The sequence below is a fragment of the Bombina bombina genome, chromosome 1, assembly GCF_027579735.1.
Source record: "Bombina bombina isolate aBomBom1 chromosome 1, aBomBom1.pri, whole genome shotgun sequence".
Lineage (NCBI taxonomy): Eukaryota > Metazoa > Chordata > Amphibia > Anura > Bombinatoridae > Bombina > Bombina bombina.
The window spans coordinates 595,368,919-595,381,664 of NC_069499.1; the positions used below are offsets into that span (position 1 = coordinate 595,368,919).

The following is a 12,746-nucleotide window of genomic DNA, read 5'->3' on the forward strand; positions in this document are numbered from 1 at the left end:
CGCTAATCTGCCGACCGCCACCTACGTTATCCTTATGTACCCCTAATCTGCTGCCCCTAACACTGCCAACCCCTATATTATATTTATTAACCCCTAATCTGCCCCCCACAATGTCGCCGCCAGCTACCTACACTTATTAACCCCTAATCTGCCGTCCGCACGCCGCCGCCAGCTACATTATAGCTATGTACCCCTAATCTGCTGCCCCTAACACCGCCGACCCCTATATTATATTTATTAACCCCTAATCTGCCCCCCACAACGTCGCCGCCAGCTACCTACACTTATTAACCCCTAATCTGCCGAGCGGATCTCACCGCTACTATAATAAAGTTATTAACCCCTAATCCGCCTCACTCCCGCCTCAATAACCCTATAATAAAAAGTATTAACCCCTAATCTGCCCTCCCTAACATTGCCAACACCTAACTTCAATTATTAACCCCTAATCTGCCGACCGAATCTCGCCGCTATTCTAATAAATGGATTAACCCCTAAAGCTAAGTCTAACCCTAACACTAACACCCCCCTAAATTAAATATAATTTAGATCTAACGAAATAAATTAACTCTTATTAAATAAATTATTCCTATTTAAAGCTAAATACTTACCTGTAAAATAAATCCTAATATAGCTACAATATAAATTATAATTATATTATAGCTATTTTAGGATTAATATTTATTTTACAGGTAACTTTGTAATTATTTTAACCAGGTACAATAGCTATTAAATAGTTAAGAACTATTTAATAGCTAAAATAGTTAAAATAATTACAAAATTACCTGTAAAATAAATCCTAACCTAAGTTACAATTAAACCTAACACTACACTATCAATAAATTAATTAAATAAAATACCTACAATTACCTACAATTAAACCTAACACTACACTATCAATACATTAATTAAATACAATATCTACAAATAAATACAATTAAATAAACTAACTAAAGTACAAAAAATAAAAAAGAACTAAGTTACAAAAAATAAAAAAATATTTACAAACATAAGAAAAATATTACAACAATTTTAAACTAATTACACCTACTCTAAGCCCCTAATAAAATAACAAAGCCCCCCAAAATAAAAAATGCCCTACCCTATTCTAAATTACTAAAGTTCAAAGCACTTTTACCTTACCAGCTCTGAACAGGGCCCTTTGCGGGGCATGCCCCAAAGAATTCAGCTCTTTTGCCTGTAAAAAAAACCATACAATACCCCCCAACATTACAACCCACCACCCACATACCCCTAATCTAACCAAAACCCCCCTTAAATAAACCTAACACTAAGCCCCTGAAGATCTTCCTACCTTGTCTTCACCATGCCAGGTATGACCGTCCGTTCCAGGCTCCGATATCTTCATCTAAGCCCAAGCGGGGGCTAGACATCCATCATCCGACGGCTGAAGAAGTCCAGAAGAGGCTCCAAAGTCTTCATCCTATCCGGGAAGAAGAGTAGATCCGGACCGGCAACCATCTTCTTCCAAGCGGCATCTTCTATCTTCATCCAATGAGGACCGGCTCCATCTTGAAGACATCCACCGCGGACCCATCTTCTTCCGACGACGACTTCCCGACGAATGACGGTTCCTTTAAGGGACGTCATCCAAGATGGCGTCCCTCGAATTCCGATTGGCTGATAGGATTCTATCAGCCAATCGGAATTAAGGTAGGAAAATTCTGATTGGCTGATGGAATCAGCCAATCAGATTGAGCTCGCATTCTATTGGCTGATCGGAACAGCCAATAGAATGTGAGCTCAATCTGATTGGCTGATTGAATCAGCCAATCGGATTGAACTTGATTCTGATTGGCTGATTCCATCAGCCAATCAGAATTTTCCTACCTTAATTCCGATTGGCTGAAAGAATCCTATCAGCCAATCAGAATTCGAGGGACGCCATCTTGGATGACGTCCCTTAAAGGAACCGTCATTCGTCGGGAAGTCGTCGTCGGAAGAAGATGGGTCCGCGGTGGATGTCTTCAAGATGGAGCCGGTCCTCATCGGATGAAGATAGAAGATGCCGCTTGGAAGAAGATGGTTGCCGGTCCGGATCTACTCTTCTTCCCGGATAGGATGAAGACTTTGGAGCCTCTTCTGGACTTCTTCAGCCGTCGGATGATGGATGTCTAGCCCCCGCTTGGGCTTAGATGAAGATATCGGAGCCTGGAACGGACAGTCATACCTGGCATGGTGAAGACAAGGTAGGAAGATCTTCAGGGGCTTAGTGTTAGGTTTATTTAAGGGGGTTTGGGTTAGATTAGGGGTATGTGGGTGGTGGGTTGTAATGTTGGGGGGGTATTGTATGTTTTTTTTTACAGGCAAAAGAGCTGAATTCTTTGGGGCATGCCCCGCAAAGGGCCGTGTTCAGGGCTGGTAAGGTAAAAGAGCTTTGAACTTTAGTAATTTAGAATAGGGTAGGGCATTTTTTATTTTGGGGGGCTTTGTTATTTTATTAGGGGGCTTAGAGTAGGTGTAATTAGTTTAAAATTGTTGTAATATTTTTCTTATGTTTGTAAATATTTTTTTATTTTTTGTAACTTAGTTCTTTTTTATTTTTTGTACTTTAGTTAGTTTATTTAATTGTATTTATTTGTAGATATTGTATTTAATTAATGTATTGATAGTGTAGTGTTAGGTTTAATTGTAGGTAATTGTAGGTATTTTATTTAATTAATTTATTGATAGTGTAGTGTTAGGTTTAATTGTAACTTAGGTTAGGATTTATTTTACAGGTAATTTTGTAATTATTTTAACTATTTTAGCTATTAAATAGTTCTTAACTATTTAATAGCTATTGTACCTGGTTAAAATAAATACAAAGTTACCTGTAAAATAAATATTAATCCTAAAATAGCTATAATATAATTATAATTTATATTGTAGCTATATTAGGATTTATTTTACAGGTAAGTATTTAGCTTTAAATAGGAATAATTTATTTAATAAGAGTTAATTAATGTCGTTAGATTTAAATTATATTTAAATTAGGGGGGTGTTAGTGTTAGGGTTAGACTTAGCTTTAGGGGTTAATACATTTATTAGAATAGCGGTGAGCTCCAGTCGGCAGATTAGGGGTTAATGTTTGAAGTTAGGTGTCGGCGATGTTAGGGAGGGCAGATTAGGGGTTAATACTATTTATTATAGGGTTAGTGAGGCGGATTAGGGGTTAATAACGTTATTATAATAGCGGTGCGGTCCGGTCGGAAGATTAGGGGTTAATAAGTGTAGGCAGGTGGAGGCGACGTTGTGGGGGGCAGATTAGGGGTTAATAAATATAATATAGGGGTCGGCGGTGTTAGGGGCAGCAGATTAGGGGTACATAGGGATAATGTAAGTAGCAGCGGTTTACGGAGCGGCAGATTAGGGGTTAAAAATAATATGCAGGGGTCAGCGATAGCGGGGGCGGCAGATTAGGGGTTAATAAGTGTAAGGTTAGGGATGTTTAGACTCGGGGTACATGTTAGGGTGTTAGGTGCAGACGTAGGAAGTGTTTCCCCATAGCAAACAATGGGGCTGCGTTAGGAGCTGAACGCGGCTTTTTTGCAGGTGTTAGGTTTTTTTTCAGCTCAAACAGCCCCATTGTTTCCTATGGGGGAATCGTGCACGAGCACGTTTTTTAGGCTGGCCGCGTCCGTAAGCAACTCTGGTATCGAGAGTTGAAGTTGCGTTAAATATGCTCTACGCTCCTTTTTTGGAGCCTAACGAAGCCATTCTGTGGACTCTCAATACCAGAGTTATTTTAAAGGTGCGGCCAGAAAAAAGCCAGCGTTAGCTACGCGGGTCGTTACCGACAAAACTCTAAATCTAGCCATAAGTTTTTTATATAAGCTTTTAAAGTTTTAATAAATATTTTGATTACTATCCTGAGAGTTTAAGGACTGTTGGGGATTGCTGCATTTTTTCCCAGTTTCCAGTTCCAGTTTTTCCCAGTTCCCAGTTGCCTTGAATCAGTGAGAAGAGACACTGCAAGATCTCTGCCTGCTTCTATCAGCACAACAAAGTGCTGCAACCTTTGTGAGGACTTTGTACACATTGTGAAGTTAATTGGCTCTTATCACCAGCTTTAGCATTGATCTGCACAATGATGCATCTTTTCCTTTTCTTTTTAGACTAGTTGCTAATTTGGTAGCTGCACATATATGACTCTTGACATTGTCTAACTAAATGTGTTCAGCTAGATACCAAAAGAATGAAGCAACATTGTTAACAGAAGCAAACAGAAGTAAATTGGAAACTTGTTATTGTATGCTGTATACGAACCATGAAAGAACATCTTTGGGTTTTGTGCCCTTATTGTTCTGCAGAGCATGATTTGCATGAATAGGATTCATAGCATTAGCTATAGCTTAATACATTTCATCAGTTATCTTAATACTCACATCATCTCCTGGGTCACCAGGTTCTCCTTCATCTCCCTTTGGTCCAAGATATCCTTTAGTTCCCTGATGGTGATGAAATGGATAAAAGGGGTTTGTATCACAATGATAAAAAATTTCCTTTACGATGACTCAGTGTTTTGCTAGTACAAACAGAGAGACTTACATTAGCTCCACGCTCTCCACGGGCTCCTGGATATCCCTGTAGCAGAAACAAATAAAATGTAGCCAATCATATTATTATTTTACCTTGGGGCTAAAACTTTTTATATAGTGAACAGTTAAAGGGACAGTGCACTGTAAAATGATTCACAATGATATATTCTACCTGCTGGAGAAAATTCAATTGTTTACAAATAGATTTTCTACCTTTATTGTCTCATGTGAAATTGTTGCTTTCCCTGTTGAAACTACCAACTATGCTAAACAGTTTGGTACAGGAGTACTGGCTACAGAACACCTATGTAAACAAGAGATGTCAGAAGAAATAAGCATCCCCAAGGGGGTGGAAGAGGGAAAGAGGCCAGCTCTTTTTAATAGGTGTTCCTAAATCAGCTTAAACTATTATTTGTTGAGGTATACACAGTCCCTTTAAGTCACAATATGTGGATTTTTTAAAATTATTTTTTGTTTTAAGTTAAGAACTTACTTGGAATCCTGGAAATCCATCGGTACCATTGCCTGGGTAACCGTCATCACCCTTAAGAAAAAAATTAAGTTATTCCTGTACACAACCCAGTTACACATATGCTAGACAACCCAGCACCACTAATAGCCATGCACAGTAAGTACAGCACAACTGAGGACCATCAATAAAACCCAGCATAGTATTTCCAATACACACAACTCTGCACCACTAATACATCATAACTTGCTGCAAACTAGCACTTCCTACACTGCTCACCAAAGCATGAGCTATATAGCACGGAACAGCACAGCCCTACTGATACCACATAATACACTAGCATCATACAGCACATCATCATCATCAATGTAAGAAAAGTCTGAGCCCCACTGATAAAATCCCGGCAAGTGACAGCACAGTACCACCTATACACCTCAGTCTTACTCCACTCATAAAGGCTGATCAGCAGCAATATGAAGAGAACTCTACTCCAACAATGCAAAACAAACCAGTATGACAAATGCATTTAGGCTCATTAGGCCTGTGTCTATAACAGCAGGATTTAGGGGGCAGCACATTTTGAGGGGTCGTACTATGGTATGATGCCTATTAACTGTGATGCTATCAAAATGTTTTATTTATTAACTTTGCTACAAATCAGTCCCTGGTTGTCTAGTGGGGGTTTGAGATATATATGAAGCAAATAGGAGCTAAAATTTATTGGGTTGGGAGTTGGGGCCTGGGGTGAAGCAGCAGATTTCCTTGTGCCTTTAAAACTAAATACACAACTTGGTTATTACATAGTCCTTTGTCATGGGGTAATTAGATCTATGTCCAAGAGAGACAGAACTGTCCAAATAAATATACAGATTTTCTCCATTTAAAAACAACCATTCTTATCTGTATATATCACTCTCTTTCTACACCCAACACATTCCCCCTCTATATACAACACTGACTTGTAGTATACTTAATGTTCTCCCTCTATAAACAGCGCTCAGCCCTTTAAATTCAGCACAACCTCTGGTTATATCTGCACAAACTTTAATTACACATTGGACACTCTTTCTGTGTAAACTTACCCTCTCTCCAGCCAGCCCCTGCTCTCCAGGCAATCCTTTTGCTCCTCTTGGTCCTTTTGGTCCCTGAAGGAAAAAATAAATAAAATGCAGCCAAAAACAGAAATAAAATAAAAAAAAAGGAATTTTTAGTTAATGGGAAACAGAAGATGCCGGAAACAGCTGCATATGATTCCTGATATCTCTTCTAATTCTGAGTGCTGAGGGAATCACTAAGGCTCACTCTCAACATATGTCCCACTCATGCTAATGACTTTATAGTCTACACACAGCACAGGGTAGGTGTGAGATACACACAGTGGGAAACTGCAGTGTATACAGTACACATCATGCTGTACCACTGAATATAGGTCATAGAGTGTTTGCTGTCAGGCGCATTAAATATAGTATATAGTGTATGGAACACAGCATAGGATGTAAAGTGTGAGAAACAAAGTATATAGCACAGTTTACAGTATAAGTAACACAACACAGTATATAATTTATACTGTAGAACTCACAAAATATAAAAAGGGTGTGTGTTTAATCAACACTTTAGAGATTGGCAGTCTTAGGGCCTGATTATCTAAAGCTCTCAGGTCTGGCAAGATTATCTAAGTACTGCAAAGTCCCTCAAATAATTACAGTTTTTATTTTTAGATTGAGAGGTCTTTATCTAGACCAATACCTTAAAAAATAATGGTCCAAGTAAGCCCCCAAATATTTTGTGTGATTTTTCTTCATTCCAGAGAGCTTTTGATCATGAAGCACAACACAAAATATTTATATTTATAATATATATATACTGTATATACCTACTGTATATAATAGGTGTATAGTACACAGTTTATAAGGTTTTGCACTTCACATTATTGCACTCTGCTGTTTTTTTTATATAAACCAGGACATAAAATGGATGTAGAGAGGAAAGAGTGACTTCAGATCACATTTATCAAGTAGGGACAGCCCCCCTGTGGCATGATTCAGAGCTCTCACATGTTAAACAAACCCACAAAGATCTACATATATGCCAGAATCCTTAATTGTGACATAATGAGGTAATATCTAGGGTATGTGGGTAAGGAACCCTAATAACATGAACAACATGATATCATTAGTTCAGCTATTTTCATCATCAAAGAAGCAAACAGGCCATGGTTTATCACAGTTAACCATAGACTAGCACCACTCACAGTGTATATGGGCTATTGGGTAATCCAGAAGGTGGGTCCCCATGTTTTTTATGTCTTAAACAATTTACCAGAACTATTTAAAGCAACACATGGTAAATACATTTAGCATTGTCGTTTTTAAATATTTTTAATTGATTGTTCAAACAAAAAAAATAATATACAGTGAACATTAAATTATACAGAGCACACATCAAATATTCAGGTTATAGGCAATCCTCACAGAGATAGTGAAATAGAATACATACGTTGACTCCAATAATTGAAAACTATATACCTTTTGTTCTTATCGCTAATACAGTACAGATAACAATTTTAATTCAACTCGTCCTGAGGTTGTTTGATAGCTTCTTCCCTATTTATATTGCATAAAATGACCCTATATCTAAAGTATGCAACATCAAGATATAACAGAATACAAAGAAAGAGAAAAATAAAGAAAGGATTTACTTTGCTGAAAGGAAAAGAAAAAGGGAGGTTGGGCATATTATTCTATTCCTCTCCTATACAGCTCGGATATTACCCTGTAATAACCATTAAAACCATACTTTATGATTCAGTGGTATCTTGCCTCCATACAACTCGTCCCGACATTGCAGAGATATATTTAATCTTGGCCAGTACCTCAGACTGTGTAGGTGCATCTACTTTCCAATATTCAGCAATACATATTCGTGTTGCTGTGCATGTTATTCTAATGAACATATTTATATGAAAGTTATAAGCATTCATTCAAGAGGGCTTGTGGGATCATAAGGACTAGAGCACTATCTAGAAGCTGAATTAATAAGGTATCGAGAGGCATTTAACCTTAGGACAATTCCACTACATATGTATATAAGTAAACTCATCCTTACGTCCTCTATAAAAAGCCTACTGCCTCCTGCTACTAGGTGAGAGGTTATTAGAAGAGTGAAAATACCATCTAAATGAAGTTTTCAAGCTATTGTCCCTCATGTCTGCGCTTAAAAGACATTTATATACTTTATGGAAAGTATTTTCCCACCTGCACATTATATTATCCTTGAAAAAGCCAAGCTACTATTTGGTGAAACGATCTTTAGATTTGAGCGTGTGACGTCACGTTGTGGGGGCAGAGACCAACCTTCTGAACTGTTTGTTGTTTTAACAGGTTAATTCAAATTAATTAAAAATTTTGAGTTTTACCAGGTTAATAATTTTCTTTTTGTACATTATATTAGATTTGGTTGCATTTTTAGCTTTCTGTATAGCCAAATACAGCTGGGTTGTTTTGGTCTAGTAGATATATACTGTACATAAGTTTTCGTTTATAGAAGTTTTTTGGTTCCCAATTTCAACTATATATTTACTAGTCTTAAAGCCCATTACACAGGCCAAAGTCACCTCTCCCTCTCATCTGATCCCCTCTCCCTTATCCCCCCTCCCTGCCGCTCTCAAATTTTTTTCCCTGCAGTGTAGCGATCCCATCAGCTCCCGTCCCCCTCCAGCGATGATCCACCCATCTGCCTCCCTCCTAACCCTCCCACGCCACCAAATTAGCAGCGCAGAGGTCCCACCTGCTCCTGCCCCCCTCAAGCGATGATCCGCCCACTCACCTCCCTCCAAACCCCCATGCCACCAACGTAGCAGTGTAGCGTTCCCACCCGCTCCCGCCCCCCTCCAGCGATGATCCACCCACCTCCCTCCTAACCCTCCCACATAAGGCCAAACAGTCTTTCTCACGTAGACACAAGCACCACTGATCCTCACATGCCACTACGGATCCTTAAGGCCTCACCGTGGACACGCGTGCAGTCTCCTTGCGGCGGAGACGCTGCCAGTCTGTCATCGATCGCCGGACACTGCTTTTTACGGCCAAGTATGTTTGTCTCATAATGCAGTCTCTACTGCTCATGACTGCATCGGACAAACATACCTGGCCTTTTATAATATAGGATGTGTTGCTGGTGCAATTTTTGTTGTAGTTGTGAAAACAAAATAATTCTACCTTTTTCAAGAATATCAGCTACTCGATATAATCTGTTATTTTCCTATTTATCTATTTTGTTGTGGAATTCAGAGGATAATAAAAATCTTAATGTACAAAATTAAGGGACTGGGAAGAGCTGAAAATGTTAGCTCAAGGATAAATAACTGGAATAAATCAGGGAGCAACGAGTAGTAGTAAATAGATCATAATCAGTTTGGACAAAGGTAATCAGTAGAGTTCCCCAGGGATCAGTACTGGGCGCTGTTCTTTTTAATATTTTTATGAATGACTTTGAGCATTAACAGAGAAGGAAAGGGATTTGGGAGTAGTGATAGATAACAAGCTAAAGATGGGCACACAATGCAGGACAGTGGCTTCTAAGGCTAATAAGATTCTAGCATGTATTAAAAGAGGCATTGATTCAAGGGAGGAAAGCATATGTCTGTCACTATATAAATCCCTGGAAAGACCTCCCCTTCAGTATTGAGTGCAGTTCTGAGGATCAATTTCAAAAAGAGACATTGCAGACTTAGAAAAAGTTCAGAGACGGGCCACAAATCTTTACACTGGTGACACCAAGGGAATTTCTGATACAAGAAGCCAGTAGTTCTATATATATATAGTGAAGAGGAAAGGGGGTAGTGGGTATCTCTGTTAGTTTCCATTTAAAAATCATAATGATTAGGTTACAGAGTTTTTTTTCTTTTCTATATCTTACTGTTATACCCTTATGAAAATTGGGACTTAAGAGATTTCACATCTTGGAATCATCCGGAACTTGGTAGAAAACAGGGTGTAACCCGACTATAGAGACTGGCTGGCATGAGGTTAATGAACATTATTATAGTTTATGTTAGAGCTGCAAGCTGCAACTTTCACCAAAAGAAAATTATATGGACCTTGTATATTATTGCATACTTATCTCAAGCATTAAGTCCTGATTGTTAAACGTACTGCAAACTGGCTGTTTCATTGATGTGCTAATACTTGTTGTACTTGGTATACCCATAATAAAGAGATTTAAACATAAAATCATAATGATTTCTGATTGGTGTCCCACTGCACTTACACTCACCAATGGGGCTGAGTAAATCCTTTTATGAGCATCAACAAAGGGTCTTGAAGAGCACTTCTTTATGAGAACTGCATGTATATATCTCCAATCTACTGAGTTGAATGCCTTCTCCACATCCAATGAGAGAACAGAGATGGCGTTTTCATTTAATAAAAAAAAATCTATAGTTAAAACTATTTGTCTCACATTGTCTGGGGCCTCCCTGTTTTTACTAAAGTCCACCTGGTCTGGGTGGATTAGAGAGGGAAGTAAATGCTTAAGGTGATTAGCTAGTATTTTGGTGAATATATTAATGTATTGGTTGATTAATGAAAATTGCTTGTAATTTTGTCAATATTTAATATTCTTTCCTTGCTTTGGGATTACCATTATTTTCAGCATGAAGGAAGTCCAGAGGTAAATCCCAGCCTTTCATAATATAATTACAAAATTTCAGTAACTGAGCGACTACTATACCTTTAAATTCACTGTAATATTTGTAATATTCCCCACAGATGGGGAGATTTTTACTGTAAAAAGGGGTGGGGTTTTGAGCTGTCACATTTACAATGGGTGGAGTTTGTACTAAGCAGTAGATTTAAGCTACCACAGTATTTTCAAGGGATAAAGGGAATAGTAAGTTAGTTAAAGATAGAGATCCCAAGTCCTACAAATGTTGCATAGATGGGAGATTTGCCAATACTAATATGGTCCTTCAGTAGTGATTTTGCACCAGTAAAGTTCTCTGCATGCACTTCAATATCGAACATTAAAGGGGCGCTAAACCCACATTTTTTAATTTCATGATTCAGATAGAGTATGCAATTTTAAGCAACTTTCTAATTTACTCCTATTATCAATTTTTCTTCGTTCTCTTGCTATCTTTATTTAAAAAGCAGGAATGTGATGCATAGAAGCTGGACCATTTTTGATTGAGAACCTGGGTTATGCTTGCTTATTGGTGGGTAAATGTAAGCCTCCAATAAGCAAGCGCTATCCATTGGTGCTGAACCTAAAATGGGCTGGCTACTAAGATTAACATTCCTGCTTTTAAAATAAAGATATCAAGAGAACGAAGAAAAATTGATAATTGGAGTAAATTAGAAAGTTGATTAAAATTTCATGCTCTATCTTAATCATGAAAGAAAAAAATTGGGTTCAGTGTCCCTTTAACAATAGCCTAAACCCAACAGAACAGATGTGTCAGGAAATCAAAACATTGTGATATCAACTGTTTACACCTGTAACTAGCAATAATAATCAACCAAACACTATTTTACATGCACTTTCCTCCAAACTAATAGCTTCCTAACCAGTCAGTAATGCTACACTAAACCATTCTCTATTACATACAAAAGCAAGTACAAAAGTGTTTAGCTAAGATAATACTGGAAACACTCCTCTAACTATGTGTGTGCATTTGTGGCCTTTTCTAAATGGTAAAATAAAAGAAGACAAACCGCATACCCACTGTACTACTAGGGCTGTACCCACAAAAGGATACAACAAATCAGTATTATTTTGTAGGTGCTGAACTGTTAACAAGTGAGAAACTTTTCTGTCTGTCTTTTAACAATAAAATAAACCTAACACACAGAATGGGTGGTACATAATACAAATAGACCTGCATATATGTTAATGTACCACATGTTATCATTTAAAGATACATTGTAAGGATTATTTCATCCAAGTTACTGCACACACACACATGCATGTAAATGATCACGCTATTAATGGGTCAGTTCTATATGGCTGGATCATTATGACATTAATGCAAGTACTTACCTCAGGTCCTGCAATTCCTTCATCCCCTCTGTATCCTTTTGGTCCCTCTGGACCTGGTTCACCCTATAAGAGAGAAATGTTTGTAGGAACAAGAGAATAAGGAGAAAATTGTTGCATAAGGAAAATGAAAGGCAAAAGAAATAGAAGATAATATAGACCAGAAAGAATAAGAAGCATTTATTGGAGCAGAGACTAATGGAGTGAACAAAAATATAGATAAAAGAGAAAATAAGAATAGCGTGGAGTGCTGGAGATACATGTAAAATAACACCTGAGAGGAGAAAGGCATCACAGAAAGGATTCTGAAAGAGAGATGCCAGGGCAGATATATAAGAGAAAGCTATTGAGAAGAAGACAGCAAAGAGGAATCGGAAGCAGATGAGTGACATATGGAGAGGATAGTGGTGTTGTACCAAAGAAGATGTGACTGTAGGAAAAGTTAGAGAGGAGGAAAGAATGAAAATCAGCACAGGAGACAGAAAGAGCAACTGGGGAGCAGAACTATATCAAGAGAAATACTGAGGACCAAAGAAACAGAAGGAAAGAGAGGAGAGGGAGATACAGAATAACATTTAAAAAAATATTAAATAGCAGGCATGGAAATCTGATAAATAATAGAATTATTACTGAGATGCAGAGAAGTGTGTAAACATGGCTAGTGATCAGAGGAAAAACAATGTTACATTTAGAAGCACTTG

At 37.9% G+C, this 12,746-nt stretch overlaps 1 protein-coding gene across 1 annotated transcript in view; it reads right to left on the reverse strand.

The window, feature by feature from the left end:
* COL6A1 (collagen type VI alpha 1 chain) overlaps nt 1-12,746 on the reverse strand; it is a 71,846-nt gene that overhangs the window by 18,450 nt on the left and 40,650 nt on the right. Inside the window, exons 21-25 of the mRNA XM_053698901.1 lie at nt 12,049-12,111; nt 6,093-6,155; nt 5,035-5,085; nt 4,552-4,587; nt 4,389-4,451 (exon numbers count right to left, since the gene is read on the reverse strand). Coding sequence (XP_053554876.1) covers nt 4,389-4,451; nt 4,552-4,587; nt 5,035-5,085; nt 6,093-6,155; nt 12,049-12,111 — 276 coding nt within the window. The remainder of the gene's footprint in view (nt 1-4,388; nt 4,452-4,551; nt 4,588-5,034; nt 5,086-6,092; nt 6,156-12,048; nt 12,112-12,746) is intronic.